This window comes from Somniosus microcephalus, chromosome 8 (assembly GCF_052327205.1).
Source record: "Somniosus microcephalus isolate GS21.2 chromosome 8, FLI_Smic_1.0, whole genome shotgun sequence".
Taxonomy (NCBI): Eukaryota; Metazoa; Chordata; class Chondrichthyes; order Squaliformes; family Somniosidae; genus Somniosus; species Somniosus microcephalus.
Window position 1 is genome coordinate 226193518 of NC_140994.1, and position 23032 is coordinate 226216549.

Consider the following 23032-nt stretch of genomic DNA (forward strand, 5'->3'; position numbering starts at 1 on the left):
ATAAATGCACACCAAACCGAAGAAGAAGTTATTAGGAGGGGTGACCCAAAGCTTGGTCAATAGGATTTAAGACGTTGCTTAAAACCTACCTCTTTGACCAAGCTTTTGGTCACCTGTCCTAATATCTCCTTATTTGGCTCAGTGTCAAATTTTGTTTGAAAACGCTCCTGTGTTAGCGAGGATCTTTTACTATGTTAAAGGCGCAATATAAATGCAAGTTGTTGTCGTCTTAAAGGAGGAGCGGAAGGTAGCGAGGCAGAGGGGTTTAGGTGGGGAATTCCAGAGCATGGAGCCGCCATTGGTGGGGCAAAGCGGGGGAGGGGGTGGGTGGAAGGGGGGGGTGGATGCACAAGAGAGAGTTCGAGGAACAGAGAGTTTTGGGCGGGGGTGCATTATCGTGCTGGAGGAGGTTACAGTGATAGGGAGGGGCAAGGCCATGAAGGGATTTAAAAGGAAGGTGACATTTTTTAATTGAGGTGTTGGGGGACTGGGAGTCACTGTAGGTCATTGAGGACAGAGGTGGTGGTGAGTCGGACTTGGTATTGGATAGGAATATGGACAGTGGTGTTTTGGATGAGCTCAAGTTTATGGAGGGTGAATTCTCTTAGTACTACAAAACCTGGACTGGCACCAATGACGCAAGCCTGTTTGTGGGTCTACTCTCAGAGTCTTCACGTGCTCACCTCTACACAAGCTCCAATATCATGGAACAGGAAAAACTCTCGATTTGCTGCCAGCTGGTGTCAGATATAACCCTTATCCTCTTTGAAGTTCAAACGAGGCCAAAGGACATCAAACCGATATTTTTCATCATTAAAAAAAACCTGTCAGTCATTGATGGGATTTCAAACTGCTTGCATGGAATTGCTGCCCCCTGCTGTGTCAGCAGACTCAAAATAGACTCAACACAAATCCATCCATTTGTCACCTATTTGCAATACCTCTTTTGACTCAAATAACCATTCATAGAACAAAGCGGGTAGTTGTGTCTAGTGATGTCTGATTGATCTGCAATCAAATCACTATTTGCATCGGGAGATTTCCCGTTAGTATGAAAGGCCACGGATATCATCTGGTGATTGCATGTATACTCCAGCTAGATCTCCACCCGCAGTAACCAACATTTACAATGACTAGCAAAATCCACAAGTAGATATTAAAAATATAGTTTTTTTCTGGTTTGAATTTTGACAGAAAATGTCACAATCCCATGGCACTGCTCACAGAAAATTAAAAAAATAAGATCATGGCCTGGATTTTCCTTGGTCTGTTGTAAATATGGAGAGCTGGGACTTCCACCTGCCCATGTGGTGATGCTGCCACCTGACTGCATTTTCCAGGTTGGGCCCTAATTTTGAATGCAGGGGGAGTTAAAGGCGAGAATCGTGCTGTTGAGTCCTTCTCTGCACTGGGAGGGAAATCCAGCTCAGCTGGAGCATTTAAGAGACTGCTGTGGGTTAAAGGGCCAAAAGGGGGCAGCTACAGAGCAAGAGCACAGTGAGATAAGAATGACAAAAGATGGAACAGCAATGGGAGTGTCTGCTGCAGCCAAGGCCCCAAGATTGGAGCTTGGAGGTGATATAAAAGAAAGAAAGAAAGACTCTATGACTCTATACATGGCTACGGACCAAATGCTGGAAAATGGGATGAGATTAGATAGGGCTTGATGGCCGGCGCGGACGCGATGGGCCGAAGGGCCTCTTTCTGTGCTGTATAACTCTATGGCTTAGAAATTCAGTTTGGGCCCGCCGGCTCGCTTGCGCCCAGAAGTTACTGCTGCGCGCGGAGCCACTTGCGCCCGCCGGAAATTCAGTTTCAGCGCCCCAAGTCGAAGCCGGCCGCTATTCAAGGGTGTGGCCGCCCCCGCTTGGGGCGCTGAAACTGAATTTCGGCGCGCTAGGTGCCGCAGCGCCACCCGCTGCGGAGTGGCAGGCTGCGGTACTGCAGGCCTTCCTCCCTCTCTTAAGGGGGAGGTGCCTGCAACAGCGAGATCGCCGCTCGCTAGTGCCGGCAAATGAGCCCGGCACCACGGAGAAGTGCCGGGCTCCCGGAAAACAGCCGGCAATGCCGCGGGGGGGTGGGGGGGGTGGAGGAGGCCGGGGAAGGAGGTGCGGGCAGGCGGCCGCCGAAAAAGCGGCCGGCCGCACCTCCGCCTTAACTCGCCCCACTAAGGCTGCAGGATGGCCCCGTTTTCAGATCGCTGTTTGCGGCCGCTGCGGAAGAGGCGGCTGCAACTAAATATGGCGGTCGGGCCGGTAGCGGGGCGGTAGAGGGGCACTGCGCACACCGATGACGTCATCGGTGGCGGCGCAGCGCTACTGGCTAACGCCGCCATTACCGCAGCGCTGAATATCGGCGCAATCTCAGCAAGTGGCGCAAAAGCCCTCTTTGGGCGAAAACTGGGCGCAAAGCCTACTGAATTTCTAGCCCTATGACTCTATGACTTACATTTATATAGCACCTTTCACGACCACCGGACATCTCAAAGCACTTTACAGCCAATGAAATACTTTTGGAGTGTAGTCACTGTTGTCATGTGGGAAACGCAGCAGCCAATTTGCGCACAGCAAGTTCCCACAAACAGCAATGTGATAATGACCAGATCATCTGTTTTTAGTGATGTTGATTGAGGAACAAATATTGGCTAGGACACCGGGGATAACTCCCCTGCTCTTCTTCGAAATAGTGCCATGGGATCTTTTACGTCCACCTGTGAGAGCAGACGGGGCCTTGGTTTAACATCTCATCAGAAAGACAGAGAAACAGAGTTAACATTTCAGGTCAATGACCTTTCATCAGCTGTTTCTCTCTCCACAGATGTTGCCTGATCTGCTGAGTATTTCCAGCATTTTCCGTTTTTATTTCAGATTTCCAGCATCCGCAGTTATTTGTCGTTGTATCCATGGAGGTGATATTTGGCAGAGGTAAAGACAAGGAGAATAAGGCTACAGTTTAGAGAGAGGTGGCACAGGCAGTCAGCGCCACGTCAACCATTCCATGAAAGGTAATACAAAGCCAGAATGGTTTTATGACCTTGCCAGGTTGGCCAAGGAAAGTACCCAGACCGATCCTGAAATAATGCTGGAAGAATGACTCACCGCCATACCATTCATGCCCACACAATGTAAATGCTGAGATGAATGAGACAGTGAATATGTACCAAATACCTCCCCCAACACCCTCACCCCCAGTACCACACATCCCTCTTCCACCATTCCATTATTCCATATCCTACCTCTGAGACCAAGGATTGTGATGTATGAGTGAAAAGTGAAGAGATTGCTCCATAGTCTGCAACTGAATGCATGATCACAATGGAATGTCTACAAACACATAAGAGCATAAGAATTAGGAGCAGGAGTAGGCCATATGGCCCCTCGCGACTGCTCTGACATTCAATTTTTTGGTCATCCTTTGCTGGTTTCTAAAGCTCTCCCAATCCTCAGGCTTACTACTATTCTTTGCAACATTATAAGCCTCTTCTTCTAATCTAATACTATCCTTAACTTCTTTAGTTAGCCATGGATGGATCACTTTTCCCGTGGAGTTTTTATTTCTCAATGGATTGTATATTTGTTGAGAATTTTGGAATTTTTCTTTAAATGATTGTCACTGCTTATCTACTGTCATACCTTTTAAGCTAATTTCCCAATCTACCTTGGCCAACTCGCCCCCTCATATTGGCTTTGTTTAAGTTTAAGGCTCTAGTGTCAGACTTAAGAATGTCACTTTCAAACTCAATGTGAAATTCTATCATATTATGATCACTCTTTCCTAGAGGATCCTTTACAATAAGATTACTAATTAATCCTGTCTCATTACACAAAACAAGATCTAAAATAGCCTGTCCCCTGGTTGGTTTCATGATATATTGTTCTAAGAAACTGTCTTGAATACATTCTATGACCTCGTCCGCCAGACTAACCTTGCCAATTTGATTTGCCCAATCTATATACAGATTATTGTTTTACCTTTGTTACAAGCTCCTATTATTTCTTGATTAATACACTGTCCAATGGTATAGCTACTGTTAGGAGGCCTGTAAACTATTCCTACCATTGTTTTCTGCCCCTTGTTATTTCTTATCTCCCCCCATACTGATTCTATTTCCTGATTTTCTGAGCCAAGATCCTTTCTCACTACTGTCCTTATGTCATCCTTAATTATCAGGGCTAACCCCTGCCCCCTCCTGTTCCAGTCTGCCTGTCTTTTCAATAAGTCAAGTACCCTGGAATATTTAGTTCCCAACCCTGGTCACCTTGCAACCATGTCTCCGTAATGGCTATTAGATCATACCCATTTATCACTATTTGTGCCACTAATTTGTCTACCTTGTTATGAATGCTTCATGCATTCAGGTAAAGAGCATTTAGTTTTAGCCTTTTATCATTATTCCCTGTGTAAGAATAAGCTATTTACTGTAAATTTTGCTGTAACTTGACCAAACTTAAAAGTTGGTCAAATTTAATATACCAGCATGCTTTGAGAGGCCGAGAGGTTCCTGTGGGAATTTGTATAAAAACTGTTCACAGATAAAGAAGACCTTGGACATAAACAGAGACTTTCTGCTGAAATGTAAAACAGACTGTTATGGTTGTAAGATGTGAAAGGCTACCAGCTGTCTTTCAACAGATAGGGAAAACAGACTTTGAGAGTTCTGTGGGAACAGACTATTGAACTGTTAAGCCATTGCAAAAACAGAAACATCTTCAGACTATGGAATGTAACCGGCCTTGAAGGCCCACGGATGGTTAACAGACTAATGATAAGAGGGTCTGACAAACAACTGCTGACCATTACTAGCATAATTTGGGACATGAATACGGTGGAAGGTTTGCCAAAATTTAGGGTATAAAAGATGGTGTTAAAAAACACTCGGGGCTGCAGTCGGGGGCAACCTGGTCAGTTGTCAGAAATCATACGTCTAGTCATCACCGAATTGACCAATCGCTGGTGTTCATACGTTTGTGGTGTTTTACTTGAGCTTAAAGTAAAGGGATAGCTCTCTGTATGCTAAAGTATAATCAGGAATTGTTATACGCTAAAGAACTGTCGGATGCCTACTTGTAATCTCTTACTGATTTTAAAGTAAAAGAAGTTTTTCACAGATTCATTGGGTTTTGTGTTGTCTGTTCGACAGGTTTGAACTTTGGAAACTGTTGGAAAGGGCAAGGGATGATTTCCACACATAGAAACATAGAAACATAGAAGATAGGAGCAGGAGTAGGCCATTCGGCCCCTCGAGCCTGCTCCGCCATTCAATGAGATCATGGCTGATCATCCAAATTCAGTACCCGGTCCCTGCTTTCTCCCCATACCCCTTGATCCCTTTAGCCTTAAGAAATATATCCAACTCCTTCTTGAATATATTTAATGAATTGGCCTCTATTGCCTTCTGTGGTAGAGAATTCCACAGGTTCACCACTCTCTGGGTGAAGAAACTCCTCCTCATTTCTGTCCTAAATGGCCTACCTCTTATCCTTAGACTGTGAACCCTGGTTCTGGACTCCCCGACCATCGGGAACATCCTTCCTGCATCTAGTCTGTCCAGTCCTGTCAGAATTTTATAAGTTTCAATGAGATCCCCTCTCATTCTTCTAAACTCCAGCAAGTACAAGCCCAATCGACCCAATCTCTCCTCATACGTCATTCTTGCCATCCCAGGTATCAGCCTGGTGAATCTTCGCTGCACTCCTTCCATGGCAAGAACATCCTTCCTCAGATAAGGAGACCAAAACTGCACACAATACTCAAGATGTGGTCTCACCAAGGCCCTGTACAACTGCAGCAAGACATCCTTGTTCCTGTACTCAAACCCTCTCGCTACGAAGGCCAACATACCATTTGCCTTCTTAACCGCCTGCTGCACCTGCATGCTTACCTTCAGCGACTGGTGCACAAGGACACCCAGGTCTCGTTGCACTTCCCCTTCTCCCAATCTATTGCCATTCAGATAATAATCTGCCTTCCTGTTTTTGCCACCAAAGTGGATAACCTCACATTTATCCACGTTATATTGCATCTGCCATGCTTCTGCCCAATCACCCAACCTGTCCAAATCATACTGGAGTTTCTCGGCATCCTCCTCACAGCACACACGCCCACCCAGCTTTGTGTCATCTGCAAACTTGGAGATATTACATCTAGTTCCCTAGTCTAGATCATTAATATATATTGTGAATAGCTGGGGTCCAAGGACTGATCCCTGCGGTACCCCACTAGTCACTGCCTGCCACTCGGAAAAAGAGCCGTTTATTCCAACTCTTTGCTTTCTGTCTGCCAACCAGTTCTCTATCCAAGCCAATACCTTGCCCCCAATCCCATGTGCCTTAACTTTACACGCTAATCTCTTATGCGGGACCTTATCGAAAGCCTTCTGAAAGTCCAAATACACCACATCCACTGGTTCTCCCTTATCTATTCTACTACCAGTTACATCCTCAAAAAATTCCAGTAGATTAGTCAAGCACGATTTACACACGTCTTACACCTGCGTTCATCTTATTCCACTCAACTGACCCCTCTCCCTCCCCACCCTTTTAGCTTAAAGCCCTATCAACAGCCCTGGTTATTCGATTCGCCAGGACACTGGTCCCAGCCCGGTTTAAGTGGAGACCATCCCAACGGAACAGCTCCCTCTTTCCCCAGTACTGGTGCCAGTGCCCCATGAATCGAAACCGCTTCCTCCCACACCACTCTTTGAGCCATGCATTTAACTCTCTGATCTGCTTGTCCCTATGTCAATTTGCGCGTGGCTCAGGTAATAATCCAGAGATTATTACCTTTGAGGTTCTGTTTTTTAATTTGGTTCCTAGCTCCTCAAACTCTCTCAGCAGAACCTCATTCCTAGTTCTACCTATGTTGTTGGTCCCTACGTGGGCCACAACAACTGGATCCTCCCCCCCCACTCCAAATTCTTCTCCAGCGTGAATAGATATGCTTAACCCTGGCACCAGGCAGGTTCAGAACTCCCGAACACGGCTGTAGAAAACAATATCTATCCCCCTGACTATACTGTCCCCTACCACTACAACATTCCTTTTCACTCCCCCCACCTTGGTGACATTCAATTCTGAATGAATCCCTAGCCTTCTTATATCTTCATTTTCTTTCTAAAGGAAAATATTGACCATAATGAGCGACAGTGAAGTGTCACAGCTGGATGAAGGGCTATCATCAGGCCCTTAAGCAGGAATAAGGAGAATGCCCTACAACTCCTGGGCAGACATACCGCGAACGCAGTGTGAGATGAAGAAGTTGGAAGATAGTTGTCAGGTTGGTAAAAGATGGTTCACTTGCAGTACTCTGAGTGGATGCAGTCTTCAGAAATTTTGAGTAAATAAAAGGCCTCCTATCATTGATCCATCATTTCTTCTAAATCATAAGTCAGAGTGCACCCTTCTAAAATGAATGACCTATTTGTCCCTCACAGATACTAGTCCTTTACATAAAGAAGCATCTGACAGGCAGCCTGGCAGCTCAAGAGGGCCCGTTCCTGCACTTGATTCACCAACTCAATCATGGGACCTTACTTTTTCAAGCTCCAACCCAGATAGACCCATTCAGGAGGATGTAACTAATGAGAAAGAAGGTATATGACAGGGTGAAATGGAAAGCACCAGTGAATAGGAGGAGCTGGAAGAGGAACCAACTGTCTGTTCTCAGGAGGCAGGGGAGGACAGAAACAACTGGTATCTGGAACACAATGTAGGAAGTATGTCAGAGCATGATGATTGTGGCAGTCCAGGAGAATTCTGTGGCAATAAGATGTCAGGAGGAAATTAGGTCACCCAAAGTTGCCTGGAAACATCTGGGGGAGAAATTCGGTATCGCCGCATTTGGGGCGCAATTATCGGCCGGGCACAAAGTTTAGCGCCTGACGCTAATTATCGCCTCCGACAGCAAACTTGGCTTTTATCGCCCCTGGAGATGATTGGAGCGCTAAATCAGGTGCTACACACCTCTCTTAAGGCGCTAAGGCCGAGGAGCGAGGCGCTACCTCACAGCGCTGGCGAAGCTCATGTGATTTCAGTCAGCAATGGAACACAGACACACTGGTACCATTCAATTCTTAAAGGGGAGTTCTGACGAATGGTCATCGACCTGAAACGTTAAATCTGTTTCTCTCTTCACAGATGCTGCTTGACCTGCTGAGTTTCTCCTGCATTTTCTGTTTTTATCTTAAAGGGGAGGGTTGATCTTGCTCTCCATCCACATCCTGCTCATTGCAGCCTTGAATCTCAGCCTGAATCTCAGCCTGGAGAGACCTGTACATCAAATCTGCTGGAAAGAACAATGGAGAGAACCAGGGGAAGAGCTCAGAGTGCAGACCCCATGGTCTCTTCTAAATCGATACAAGGAAGGGCAAATCAAAACCAACCTGCAAAGTGCTGCTCAGTACCCAAAACTCCTTCACACAGCGTTGAATCTCTCCAGAAGTCTCTCTCTCTCTCTCTCAGAATGCGTGGTGCAAAAATGTCACCGACAAAAAAAGGCAGGAAGTGGTTGCCTGTAAATAGCGCTCCTCTAGTCCCTTTCTGACAGCATAACGCTCCCCTCAACCTGTCGTTGCTAGCGGCAGGCGGTAAGGCAGGGGGTGCCACTCAATATCCGGTCTGGGGTGCTACTGGGGCGTTGCGCACTCGACTGACGGCACGATCTGCCGGCGCAGGAGATCGTGGCGGTAGTGTTTAGTGCTGCCGCAAAATGTCTAGTTAATTTTGCGAGAGGCGTAAACATCGCCATGCCCGGGCGCTAGTTGGTTTGCGCCCTACTTAGCGCCCTCTTAAGGTGCTAATGGGTGGCGCTACCAACTGAATTTTTCCCCCCTGGTGTCATAAAAATTGAGCGCTGTTGTTATCTTTACAGCCACTGACAAGGCTGTGCCCCTGGTAGATAGAGGCTTCAGATCTGTTGTCAGCAGTTGGCAAAACTTACTGCTTCTAAAGGAAACTGCAGCCTTCTCACACACTGCCTTTGGAAGATATCCATATTTGACCTCCTTGATCTGTAGACCATCTAGGGGTATCTATATTTCAGGTGGTGACAACGTATATAATGCCATTTTCTCTGAGTTTCCCTCCTCTCCTCCTCCCTGTCCTCATCATTATTCTCCTACTCAAACCATAGAAATAATAGAATTCCAAGAGGGAGACATTATGTCTCACCATTCACTGGAACTCACTAAGACACTTCCAAAGGTGCACACAAATCTGTCCAAGAAGGCAAAGTGGTGAAAATAAAGATTTCAATGTTTGACAACACATTAACAGAAACTTCACATGAACATTGCATAAAACACCCAAGTGCCTGCCCTTTTGTGTTGTTAGTTGGTGTCCTGGGGAGGTTTCTTCCATCCATTGGAAGGGAAGAGAACCTCCCTATGTGCTGTGACTCCCTCCGTAAGCATATGGAGGGAGTCATGGGAGAGCCTGGGTGCAGCCATGCACCTTTGTGCAGTGCTTGTCAATGATTGGGGCACCTCGATGCTGTAGAACACTGACAGCACATGTCAAAATGATTGTGGACATGGTCCCTTTAAGGAAACAGGCTGATGACGCGCCATCAAATGATGTCATCAGACCCGCTTCCTTTTAATTGGCCGGGAACCTTGCAGGGCGGGTTTAACAAGCCTTAGCCTCATAAAATCGTGTTGGATGCTGGGATTGAGACAACTGCGGGGTCAGCTCCCGCCAAGGTAGGGATGATCCAGCTCTTTGTGTGGCCCTCACATACTTACTCTTGTTGCGATGTCTGTATATCTCTATTTGTCTTTGACTCTTTCTGTAAGTCTCCCCTTCCCTCTGTCTTGTTCCTCTTCTGTGTATTTCCCATCTCTCTGTTTCCCCTCACATATTATCTTTTTCTCTGTATCACATTTCTTTCTTTTGTATGATTCTCACTCTTTCCTCTCAGGAGACCTGGAGACCTTTGATAGATACAGAAATGATCTTGTCTATTGCTAGGTATGAAGGAGGGAATGGAAGGCTGGGGTCTGGGGCTCAGGCTAGGCTGGAAAGTTAGACTAGGACTTGGGATAGAGTGTTGAGCCAGATTTTGGGAGATCAGATAGGGTCAAGACCTGGGATGGAGTGCGCCAAATGATCTTCCTGTACCTGTCCTGCTGAATCTAGAGCCAATGCTCCGACCTGTTATTGGTACTTCTGGGAGCTACTGTAATACACATGGGTGCCACAGAAACTCGGGGCTGGGATATTGGCTGCAGACCTGTGGAGTGAATGAGAGCTGGGGCCGCATCTGAGATATTCGGCATCTAAAATTAGGTCATTTTCTATTAATAATTTTGTTTCAACAGAGCACGTCTGATTAAACACTAGATCACATGATTGCTAATTGGTCACCTTGTTCTCACAGACTAGTCAGAGCACTAGAAATAAATGCACAGTGGACAGATGTAATGCATAATATAATATAAAAACAGATCTGTGGCATACTCACTCTAGGTCAAAGGATGCACTGTTTTATAAGTGTGGTAGTATTTAAAGCATGTACCACACAATGTATTTATTGTACTGCTAAATTCCAGCTGCATGTAACTTGGCTACAGGGTGCAATTGTGCCTCCCTAGTCAATTAGCAATTACAGGCAAATTATTAATTCATTCTTCAGATCAGAAATGAAACCAAGGTCCCAACTGGATGTTCCAGTAGATCAGACATTTTTGAAATTTGTTCTTGGGATGTGGGCAACACTGGCAAAGTAGTAATTATTACCAATCTCTGGTTGCCCTGAAAGCATTAAGAGTCAACTACAGTACATAGTTTGGGACTGGAGTCACGTGTAGGCCAAATCAGGCAGGAGCAGCAGGTTCACTTTCCTAAAGGACATTAGTGAACTAGGTGGGTTTTTATGACAAAATGGAAGCTTTTATTATCATTTACTGCTAACCGACAAATTACAGGAAACTTTTTTTTATCCGGCACCGACGGGACCGACGTGGTGCCGGTTCATCAAAAATTCCGGATAACCGAAAGCTATAGTAAAAGATACGGAGAGCTGAGAGCTCCGTATAAAGCAACAAACCCTGTTGCTTAGCAACAGGTTCAGAACAATGGCCACAAGTTCCAAGCGTCTCTGTAGCTTAGCAACAGCTGCAGCCACACCCTTGCACAGCAACAGATCGAGGAAGGCAAGTACAATATGAAGTAAAACTTACCTGAACCTACTCCTGAATTTTGCTGGTTAACCGAGATTTCTGGTTATTTAGGTGCCAGTAAATCGAAAGTTTCCTGTACCTGATTTATTGAATTATACATTTTTCAACTTGATATGGTTTCACTTTGAACTTATGACCACTACGTTACTAGTTCAGTCCTATAACCATAATAGGCTACCATATCCATATTATATAAAAAGGTTATACAGCACTATTTGAAGAAGAGCAGGGAGTTCTCATCTTATCCTGACCGTTATTCCTTCCTCAGCCACCACCACCAAAAGCTGCCTGTCTGGTCATTCATCTAATTTGCTTTCACAGGGACATTGCTGTGTGCCAATTGGCTGCTACATTTGCCTACATAACAACAGTAACTGCACTTCAAAAGTAATTAATTGAATGTAAAGTGCACAATTTAAATGCGAGATCTTTCTTTAATTTTTCTTAGGAGGCGGATCCTCAAGTCAGTTCGAGGTCATAGTGGCCAGAGAGTGGTGAACCTATGGAATTCTCTACCACAGAAGGCAGTAGAGGCCAATTCATTAAATTATTCAAGAAGGAGTTGGATATATTTCTTAAGGCTAAAGGGATCAAGGGATATGGGGAGAAAGCAGGGACAGGGTACTGAATTTGGATGATCAGCCATGTTCTCATTGAATAGCGGAGCAGGCTTGAGGGGCCGAATGGCCTACTCCTGCTCCTATCTTCTATGTTTCTATGTTCCCTTTTTTTTAGCCTTTTTTGTCAAGTGTCCACCTCATACCCTCAGTAATATCCTCTTGCCAATTTACACATACTAAAAAAACAATCCTGCCCTCTCAGTTTACCAACCCTGAAGGAACATTACCAATAAGCTATCTACAACATTCCTGTCATCAGGAGTGTCCCAGAGATTGGCAGCAGGGGAGAACTCAGGGTTTAGCAACAGTAAGGGCTCCAGAATGTGGTATCAGTCGGGATAGTCCTGGTGCCCTGGAGCACCAGGATGGCTCCTGGAATTAGGCAGCACTCAGGTTCTGACAGCATAGGGAAGAGGGAAGATAGGAAGAGAATTAATTGACTGGCCGGTCACCAGCCTTGTAGGGGTGTCCAACCAGTAACCCTAGGAACACACAACCCTGGCAATACATCAGCCAATTATATTTGTATTCTTGTTTGGTAGTTTGTCCTCTGAAATTTGTGGGCCTGGAGGTTTGGCAGAGAGGAGATACTAGAAAGCCCCAAGGAGAATCTTCTCTTTTTAAATCTTACAGTCCCAATGGAGCATTGAGGTCTATTATGGGGGAAAAAGAATTCCCTCTGGAATCGATTACCTTTCTCTGATGAAGTTTTGGGGCCTTTATAAGGTGTTAAAGAGGACTCATGCCCAATGTGCCCTCTAATTGTTTTTGAGGTGCACGGCCCCTTTAAGGGGCTGCACAGCCCATTCAAACTTCGGCGCATGCGTGGTTTTTCCATTGAGAAACCGGCAAGCGGCCTGTGTGGGAACTTCAGACGCCATGCAGCTAATCGGGAACATTGCTTATGCCATCTCTCAAGAGGCCTGAGTTAGAGGGTTACAGAGTTTTCACAGGGTTGTGAGGCTGGAGGAGATTACTGAGAGGGAGGGGCGAGGCCATGAAAGGATTTAAATACAAGGGTGAGAATTTTAAATTTGAGGCGTTGGGAGCCAAAGTAGGTCAACGAGAACAGGGGTAACGAGTAATGGGGATTTGGTGTGGGATAGAGTACTGGCACCGGAGTTTTGGATGAGTTGAAGCTTGTGGAGGATGGGAGGTCGCCAGGAGCGTATTGGAATGGATGAGTCTGGAGGTGACAAAGGCATAGATGAGGATTTCAGCTCCAGATGGGCTGAGGTAGGGGTGGAAGAGGACATTTCCTTCTTCCTAAACAAAATTTACCAGGCACTTTTCCTGACGTCAGTGGCCTTTAATTTATTTCACTGTGCTATTGTGCACTATGACCTCCAAATCTTGCAGTTTCAATTCAGCTAAGTATAATGAGCTGCTAAAGGATAACAAGCTACTTATCGTTCCTGACCTTGAACATCCTATATGACCAGGAATTAGTCTCATTTTAAATGTATTTCCAGCAATTCAGATCAACACCAAAGTAAGAAACATATCATACTGTAAAAAGAGGATTTACTTTACATAGCAAATGAAGGATTGTTGGTGATATCAATTTGCAGTAGTATAAAGTGTAGCAAGGCAAATCTTTTGGCACTTACAAACGCTGTCAATGGATAATGTTCCAGGTATTATTGTGTTTAATATTTGATAGTACAAAGAAAGAACAATGCCACAATTTTTAAATAAACATCTTTTTATGTTAGGTGGCATAAAACAAGGAGCAGCTAGTGCAATTACAGTCAGTATAAACCGACATCACAGGAAATTACCTGCTGTGGCTGATGAAATGACCAAGTTGTAGGGAAACCTTAGGTGGAGCCTTGCAGTGGGCCAAATATATGCGCCAATAACCGTGGGAGAGCAGGTGATGGTTAACCCTGTCTTTAAAATATTACATTGAAATAAGTGTTCCAAGCAACAACGCTGGCAGGTGAAGTAATGTGTGAAGTATAGCTGCTGATCAACTGGAAGAAGAATAACAACAATTTGCATTTATATATCACCTTTAACACAGAAAAATGTCCCAAGGCACTTCACTGAGACACAATCACACAAAAATGAATGCGAGGGAAAAAAACCAAGATATTAGGAGGGGTGATAACAAGTTTGGTTAGACGTGGATTTTAAGGAGGGCTTTAAAGGAGGAAAGGGAGGTGGAAGGAAGCCAGTCAGAGAAATGGAGAGTTTGTGGAAGGGTTGTAGGGCTGGAAGAGATTACAGTGATGGGGAGGGATAAAGCCATTAAAGGATTTAAATAAGAGGATGAAAATTTTAAATTTGAGGCATTGGGGACTGGGAGCTAATGTAGGTCAGTAAGGACGGGGGTGATACGTGAGCAGGATGGTGTGGGACAGGAAACAGACATCAGAGTTTTGGATGAGCTGAAGCTAACGGAGGGTGGAAAATGCGAGGCTGGTGAGGAGAGCACTGGAATAGTTCAGCTTGGCGGTGACAAAGGCATTCATGAAGGTTTCAGCAGCAGATAGGTTGAAGCAAGGGCAGAGGCAGGTGATGTTACAGAAGTGGAAGTAGGCAGTCTTAGTGATGTTGAGTATATGGGTCCAGAAGCTCAGCTCGGGGTCAAATAGTCTGAGGTTGTGAGCAATCTGGTTCAACCTGAGACAGTAGTTGGGAGGGGGATAGGATTGATGGCAAGGGTATGGCGTTTGTGGCGAGAGCCAAACACAATTGCTTCAGTCTTCCCAATGTTAAACTGGAGGAAATTGCAGCTCATCAAAGAGTGTTTGTCAGACAAGCATTCTGACAACACAGAGGCAATGGATGGGTCAAGAGAGGTGGTGGAGAGGTAGAGCTGTGTGAAGGTGATTTGGCTCCTATCGGAGTAGAACCAAGTGAGGGGGAAGACAGGTTGGGGTAGATTAGGATTTAGGTAGATTTCAGAGCTGTGGCAGGGACAGAAACCTGATTGGACAGATTCAAACATGGAGTTGTAGGAAAGATGGGCACGGATTTTGGAGGCACCAACACGTTCAAGAACTTTGGAGAGGAAAGGGAGGCTAGAAATGGGGCAGTATGCAAGGTTAGAGGGGTTAATGTTGGAATTTTTTGAGGAGGGGGATTATGATAGAGGTTTTGAAAGCAAGAAGGACGGTACCTGAGTGGGGGGGGGGGGGGGGGAACCATTTATGTCAGTGAGCATGGGGGCCAGGAAGGGAATTTGGGTGATCAACTGTTTAGTGGGAATGGGGTAAAGGGAACAGAAGGTGGATCACATGGACAAGATGAGCTGGGCGATGGCATCAGGGGAGTTTGGGGGCAAACTGGAGAAAGATGTGGGTTCAGGGCTAGAGTAGGTAGGATCCTGGGGGAGTTTTGGCTTGGTGGGCAAAGGGAAGGGGGAAGCAGCAGAGGCAGCTGAATGGATGGTTTCAGTTTTAGTGATAAAGAAGACTATGAGGTCCTTGCATGTTGTTAGAGGTGAGGGTGGTGAGGGCAAGGTAGAGGGGTTTAATGAGATGGTTGGTAGTGGAAAAAAGAAGCCGGGAGTTATCTTTAGTAATGTGCAGTTTTGTGAGAGGAGAGTGCAGCCCGACAGCTAAATTATTGAGCCGGCAACTAATGCAACACATACCTACGAGGATTTCCTGTTCACTATTTGTAAAAAAATCATAAGCGAGTTTGTTAAACATGCGTTTATGATTTTGTAACAAATAAAAGGGGCTGGATTTTCGACCCCTACGGCTGCGTACGAGGTGTGTATGCACCCAGAGGGGCCGTGTAAGTGCCGGGTTTAGGCATGTGAAGCACATGCGTTAAAACCCGGCACTTGCGATCTGTGAAGAATTCTCTTGACAGATCATCCACCTGCCCGGGAAAAGGGCCTCCGCGGGCAGGGAGTTGCGCTTTCTACACAACTTCCGCCCGCTAAAAACCTTTAAAAATCTCATGCCTGGTAAAAGTAGACATAAGGCCTGCTTTTACCAGAATAAGCGTTTAAAAAAAAAAAAAAAATTTCACTCATTTATAATTTAAAAATACTTTTATAAAAGATAAGTTTATTTTTAGCCCCGTAAAAAACTTTACATATTTTTTCCAAAAAATAAATTTTTTGTTTGAAATATTTAACTTAAGGTAATTTTAATTAATTTTAAATGTGATTTTAAAAAATGTATTAATGTCTAACTGTTTTTTAAGTGATCCCCATTCATATTTTTGACAGATCTGTGCGTAGAGAACTGTAAAAAGTGTGACGGAGGATTCCCTACTTTGATTGGTACTCCATGGCCCATGTGATCCTGGGGGTGCTTGCAAACCACATGCGCCCTTGGGATACCTGGGCCTCTGCGTATTTTGTAGAGCAGAGGCCCAGGATCGGAAGTCTCGAGACCTAAGGAGCCAGCAGGTAAGTGTGTAGATTTTTTCCGATCAGAGGCATCCGCCCGCAGAAAGCCTCCGATCAGAAATTCAGGCCCAATATCTTCTTGTTTAGTCAAAGAGCAATGGTCACAAAAGTAAAATCATCAGGGCTCAAGGTCACAGCAGAGTTGTAAGATTTATTAGCTGTGCTAAACTGGCAGCTATTTCAGGATTAAATGTGACAGTTTTTTCATTATTTGAGGATAAGAATTTCTCTTGTCATTTTGTGTAGCATCATAAATGTGTGAGCATTTGCTCTGTTTGGTACTTTTAGTGACCGTGTTAATAAATTTACTAGAAATTGCAGAGTATAGCTTCATGAATTCATTTACAATGTCACTACACATAGCAACTTAATCCTTGGCTCTTTATTTAAGATATTGATCATAAACTTGATTATTACTTGCAAACTTGAAAACAGCCATGTGAGTATTGTGTGTGAGTGTTGGAGAACAGAGGAACAAAAAGTTAAAAAGGAAGGAAAACAAGAAGCAAAGACAGATTTCTTGTTTTAAATAATAATTATTACGGGTGAAAAATTATGGGTAGAGAGTATTTTCTTCAAGGAGGGGTTATCATTCAAAAAAGGTGGACAGGAAGGTTTTCTAAGCACACAGAAAACGAGGACTGAAATTTAAGCCTAGTGTGGTGTTGTGGGTTGCAAAGATTGGGTGGGGTAAGGCCATGGAAGAACATATAAAGGAAGATGAGGATTTTGGATTTGTTGTGCTGGGGTTTGGGGGTTCAGTGGAGATTGGCAAGGATGTGGGTGATATGGAAGCAGGATTTAGTGCAGGACAGAATACAGGCGGCAGAGTTTTGGATGAGGTGGTGTTATATAGGGTGGAGCTTGGTTGGCTGGTGAAGGTGGTGCTGAAGTTGAGTGAGATGGTAACAAAAGTATGGATAAGGGCTACAGCGATGTTGGGGGTGGAGGGCGTGGGGGAGTTATGGTGGAAAGGGGTGATGCTCCTTTAGACACGACTAGGGTCATAATTACATTGGCCCAGAAATTCGGGTCTCCACGGGTGAGTACGCACGGGGTACTCACGCGTGGGTCCGATGGAAGTGCCAGTTTCTTGCATGCACTGCGCATGCGCGGGAAACCGGCACTTCCGTTCCTCTGAACGAAGGGGTTCAGAGGTCGAACGCGTGCGCGCGGGAGTCTGCGCGTGCGCTTTGAACTTACGTTTTTTTTACAGGTTTTTCCATGAGGGTAAGTCTTTAGATTTTAGAAATGTAAAAACCAGGCGTAAGGCCTGCATTTTAAAAGGTAAGTGGTCAATTAATTAAAATTAAAACATTTTTTCCACAGGTTTATTATTTTTAAATACGTTAAAGCAAGGTAAGTTTATTTTTAGCCTCGTTTGAATATAAAATTATTTTTTTCAAAAATTTAAATTATTGTTTAAAATAGTTATTTAATGTAATTTATAGTTTATTTAAAAAGTGTGGTGATTTTTAAAAATTTATTTGAAGGTTTACTACTATTTTGGGGCCGTAGTATTTATAAGTTTTGACAGGTCTTCCTGTCACTACTTATGAATGGGCTTTTCCCTGCGCCGATTGGCTGCCCCTGGCCCACGTGATCCCAGGGGACGCATCGCACTAACTACGCCCCTGGGACACGCAAGCACAGCGCGCCGGCAACTGGGCCAGGCCCCGGAGCGGAATTCCACGGAGCCCTACAGCTCAACTGCCGGCGCGCAAGGTAAGTGCAGGTCGGGGGCTTCCACCGGCGGGAAGCCCCCGACCCGAATTTTTGGGCCACTATGTTTTGGAAGTCACATTCCCATGGTGACAACACCCCCTCCAGAGATCCAAGTATTACTGATTTGAGCGTTGAACTGATTCACACACTTAAAATATTCTAGATTTCAGTTACTTTTTCAATTTGAAAATCGAGCACTATTTTAGTTCTTGATGACACAATTTTGTGTTATGCTGTTACAGTTTTTCCATAATAAACACACAGGGTACAGATTTAACAATGTTACCTTGAAGTACATAGAAATTACAGCACAGCAATAGGTCATTTAGCCCAACTGGTCTCTGCTGGTGTTTATTCTCCACACTAGCCTCCTCCCACTTTACTTCATCTAACCCTATCAACATATCCTTCTATTCCTTTCTCCCTCATGTACTTATCCAGCTTCCCCTTAAATGCATCCATACTATTGGCCTCAACCGCTCCATGTGGTAGCAAGTTTCACATTCTAATCACACTCTGGGTAAATAAGTTTCTCCTGAATTCCTTACTGGATTTATTAGTGACTATCTTATATTTATGACCCCTAGTTTTGAACTTCTCCACAAGTGGAATCATTTTCTCTACCTACCCTATCAAATCCCTTCAAAATTAAAAAAAAACCTCTAATAGGTCAGCCCCTCCTTTTCTAGAGAAAAGGGCTCCCACATGTTCAGTCTTTCCTGATAGTTATTAGTAAAAGTGGCCCCAAAAGATGAAAACAGCGATGATGGGATATAACGATCTCAGTTTGGAAACACACCTATTCTGTTTAATTCAACATTTCACCGTGACTCGGGACTACAAATCCCAGAGCCCCATTCCAAGGCCGTCTCCTCCCTTTAGTTCTCACTTGCACGTAATATCTGATAATCTCTCCGGCAAACAAGCTCGTGTTCCGGAAATAACAGGTAGTGCAGGAGAGACAGGACTCGGAGGGGAGAAGGCAGCGTCGAGTCGAATCAGTTTGATGACAGCAGTTTCAGGGCAGCGCACTCCCTTTGCACAGAGAAGCGGAGGGGGGATCCCGTGGGGAATGGAGTGATTGCCAGCTGGAGGTTTTGTTTTCCATTAGCACAGGTGCAGGGAGAATGGAGCCAATGCTAAGCCAGGAGGTTGTGATCAAGTTTCTGGTGGAAGCTGGAGGCAAAGTGAAGAACTCCGAGCTGCTGTATAACTTCAGGAATGAGCTGGCGCAGAGCGATGCGCAGCGAAAGCGAGAAGCCCGAGAGCTCTTCAAAAGGTTTATTAATAACGTGGCCGTGGTGCGCGAAGAGGAAGGGGTCAAGTTTGTGGTTTTAAAGAAAAAATTGCAGCACCTGATAACTACTCAGCAGGCTCTCTCTCCAGCTGTGCGGCAAGAAAACGAGGAAATGAAGGCAACGAAGGCGTTGGGAAAGGTGGAGAGTTTGGAGAACTTGGTGGAAGCTGGCGAGGCTTTGGGGGGCTTCCACGAGAAGGGGGCTCGGCGGAACTCCGCGCCTTCTGCACTTACACCAAGCGAGGTCAGATCCCTGACCGGCTCGTCGGATCACCTGGAAAGCGAAAGCAACGTTGACACCGCGGCCGCCCTCCCTTCTCCAAAACATGGTGATTCAGTGGCGCAGGGGAGGGAGAGCTTGACCGAATCCCAGAGTCTGCCCCGTACCAACAGTGAGAGCCTTGAACAGATCACGGAGAAACAATATTTGAAATCCGAGAATCTCCCCTTGGAACAGCAAGATCCTGCTGGCGAGGGCTTATCGAGGGAGAATGTTTCAGTCTCTGCATGCCCTATCCAATCTGAAGAAGTGGAGTCTCTGACTGGTACAGGCAAGGGTAATGCTGTGCCTCCCGCTGACGTTGTTCCCGAACCTGAGCACTTGACTTCTCCTCCTCCTCCTCCTCCTCCAACAGAATGCAACCCCAGCGCTTTAAGTTTTGAACAAAAAATTGGAAACTATGAAGCCAAGTCCAATGATGTCAGTCCTCAAGGAGTTCCAAAGACAACATCAACTCGGAAGCCCAAACCATATATGTACCCACTCCGCCTGCCTCCAGACTCCAATAGATATGGCATTTGTCGCAGCCAGCAAGGCGATAAGAAGAAAGATTTGGAAGATGTTATTCAAATCCAAAATATGTGTCCATCAGTTTCAGGTGACCAAGATGCTCCTAAGATACCCAAAATGAAAAGGAGTCAGCCAACGGAGATAGGCGCCAGTTCACCTAATTTAAAGAGAGCTTCAAGGCTTTTGAAATTTCCTGAAGATGCTCGTTTCTCTGATCAAGTTCCCCTGGATCCTGTTGAACACGAGTGGATCGTGAAAACTGCCTTGGGCCACTGGACCCAAGTGTCCGGACTGCTGCTGAGAGACAGTTACTTGGCTGAGAAGAAGGACTTCATGTCCGGCTTCACAGCTATCCACTGGGCAGCGAAATCTGGCAACAGTGAAATTATGTGTTGGATCATTGATACCGCAGAGATAAATGGTATCAAAATGGATATCAACTCCAAAGCATATGGTGGTTACACTCCCCTGCACATAGCTGCTATACATGGCAAAGAGAATGTCATCGTTGAGCTGGTACTAAGCTATGGAGCAAAAACAACTCTCAGAGACTATAGTGGCAAGAGGCCATACCATTACTTGAATAAGGATAGCTCCTTCAAAGTGAGGCAATTGTTAGGGGACCCGGAGACTTTCATCAGTGAACCTGTTCCTCCTAAAAGGGGATCAAAGGTGGCTTCATCCATCCTGAGCAGCACTAACAATCTTCTGGGTGCATTAACTGATGATATAAACTTCCAAGAGTTTTCCAAATCATTGAAGAAACCAACTAATCTAAGCAAGTTCTTTACTGCTCCAACTGGACACAAGAAAAGAGCTAAAATGCGCATGTACTTTACTTCACTGAATGAAGAGCCAGAAGAAGAGAGAGAAGAGATTGTTCTAAAACCCCGACCGGTGACTGAAATATTCTTCTGAAGTTTTTTTTTGTAATTTAAAAAATGAACATAATGGACCAGTGGAGAGCTGTGTTAATGCATTAGGTGATCTTCTCTGGGAGATTTTGTGGGTCAAAATTTAATCTGATGCACTAACCAAGTTTTAAAAATTAATATAGTGCTGCTATATATGCGCAGCAGCTGATAATAAAATTGTTAATTTCTAGAATTTTTTTTTTTATGGTCAACTGGATACCTGATACATGTGAAAACCCCAGAGTAGGAATGCTGCTCCTGTGCGAGGGGGGTCAGAATTCTGGAGGTGTTACAGCAGAGAGGTTACAATGTAGCCCCACAAATTGCAGTCAAGGAGCAGCTGCTGCTTCCTAACCCCACTGCCATTATGGCCACAACTTGTATTTGGGCGTCTCTGGCATTGTTTCCAGGTGACCCTGGGAATTCCAACCAGCTCGTCCATTAGTCCCGGTAGGTCCCCAGCATGAGTTCTGCTGTGGGCCTCCTGAAGGCCACAATGATGGTAAGGACCCAAGGTAATCAATCCCAGAGTGACCTTACTTCTGGCCCACCATTCCTGGTGGGGAAATATTTTGTTAAAATTTAAATGTTCAGTTGAATAGCGACCTGTGCTCACCGCCCCAAATCCATTTGCAGCAGTACTGACGTGGCAAGGTGATTTAAGTTTCTGGTGGCAAAGTGGGCAAGCGCCCAGAATATTCAAATGAACATATCCCTACAGTTTGGGCTGGGAGAGTACACTGGTGGGCAGAAGTCGTCTCTTCCCCCCCCCCCCCCCCCCCCCCCCCGCTGCCTTTTCACCATCCTAAACGGTTTTGAGGAACTTCTAGCCTCCTATGTTTAAGAATCTTCAACTCAAAGCAATTGAGAAATCCACAAAGTAGAGTTTCAATTTATTTGATTCTGCGGTACACTCTCTCTCTGTCATTAGGGACACACCTGACTCACACAGGTCCAGAGAGCTTAGGTCCAAGTTGGCAATAGCCCAAACTTCTGGACCCCAGACATGCTCAGATGTAACTGCTGGTGTTTAACCAGGTAAAACCTCTCGGCTTACCAGCACAGAGCACTTGTGAGCTTCCTGCTGCTTGTCCAGTTAGGACCACCCTACCCCTTAGGTCATTGCTTGCAAGGTTATCCTGAGCTGAGTAGGAATAATTCTGGTCCCATTGATGAGTCAGTGCCCTGGAGTGCTGCGGATCAGCCTGGCTTGCATTGAATTACTGAACCCTCCAGAGAGCGTTGATTTAATTCCAATCTTCTGTTGTAAACTCTGTCATTTTGATGGTACCTTAATCCCAAAGAAGGATATGTATTAGACAATTGACAAGTGGAAATTAAAAGTGGAGCTTTTGCCTTTTAATGGTATGCACTGATTTTTGTATCATACCAAATACTTCTTTGAATACGTCCCACTCTTAGTCTGTGGGTTTATCCGTTAATAGTTCAGCCCAGTTTACTGTGGTCAATTTATTTCTCAAGCCTTCAAAGTTTACTTAAATTTAAAACCATGGTTTGTGACTCTCCTCCCTTCTGCCTCTCAAACCTAATATCAAATTCAATCATATTATGGTCATTATTTGAAAGATTCTCCCTTCCCGTCAGATTACTCACTAACTTTGGTTTGTTACTCATTGCTAAATCCAGTATGCTCTCCTGTTCCCTTGTCAGTTCTAAAACTTATTGTTTTAGAAAACATAGAAAAACTAGAGGACAAATTTTTAATTCAAATAAAGCTTACTTGTATTTTATTTAACAGTATGGCTGTGAATGTACGAGAGAGAGCCATAGAGAGAAATCCACTTCAGCTATGGCAGACAATGCATATTACATACTTGTGGCAGCTTTATTTGAATCCACTGAGAAAAGTGAAATTGTGTCTTTATTTTATTTGTTCCTGGGGATGTGGGTGTCGTCCTTGGATGAAGCAGGGTTAGAGGGCAGGGTGTAATTGTACCAGCATGTGTAGACATAATTCCCATTTTTAAATCATGCATTCCTCTATTTAGGAAAAATATTCCAGTGATGTAAGCCCCCAAAGTGTGGACTGAGTGATATACAAAGTCGACAACACTGGCTTGTTGTAAGAAAGACAGACCCAATAGTTGAAGTAAAAACGGTTTATTCAGGCCTGG

General features: G+C 44.9%; 1 protein-coding gene across 1 annotated transcript; it reads left to right on the plus strand.

The window, feature by feature from the left end:
- The first annotated feature begins 17884 nt into the window (after nt 1-17884).
- Nucleotides 17885-22260, plus strand: LOC147114130 (ankyrin repeat domain-containing protein SOWAHA-like). Its single transcript, XM_085995752.1, has one exon. The coding sequence runs from the start codon at nt 19024-19026 to the stop codon at nt 20899-20901; it is 1878 nt and encodes a 625-aa protein (XP_085851878.1). The 5' UTR covers nt 17885-19023; the 3' UTR covers nt 20902-22260.
- Nucleotides 22261-23032: the final 772 nt, after the last annotated feature.

Coding starts and splice junctions, on each gene's coding strand:
- LOC147114130 (XM_085995752.1), top strand. CDS start 19,024: ATGGAGCCAATGCTAAGCCAGGAGGTTGTGATCAAGTTTCTGGTGGAA.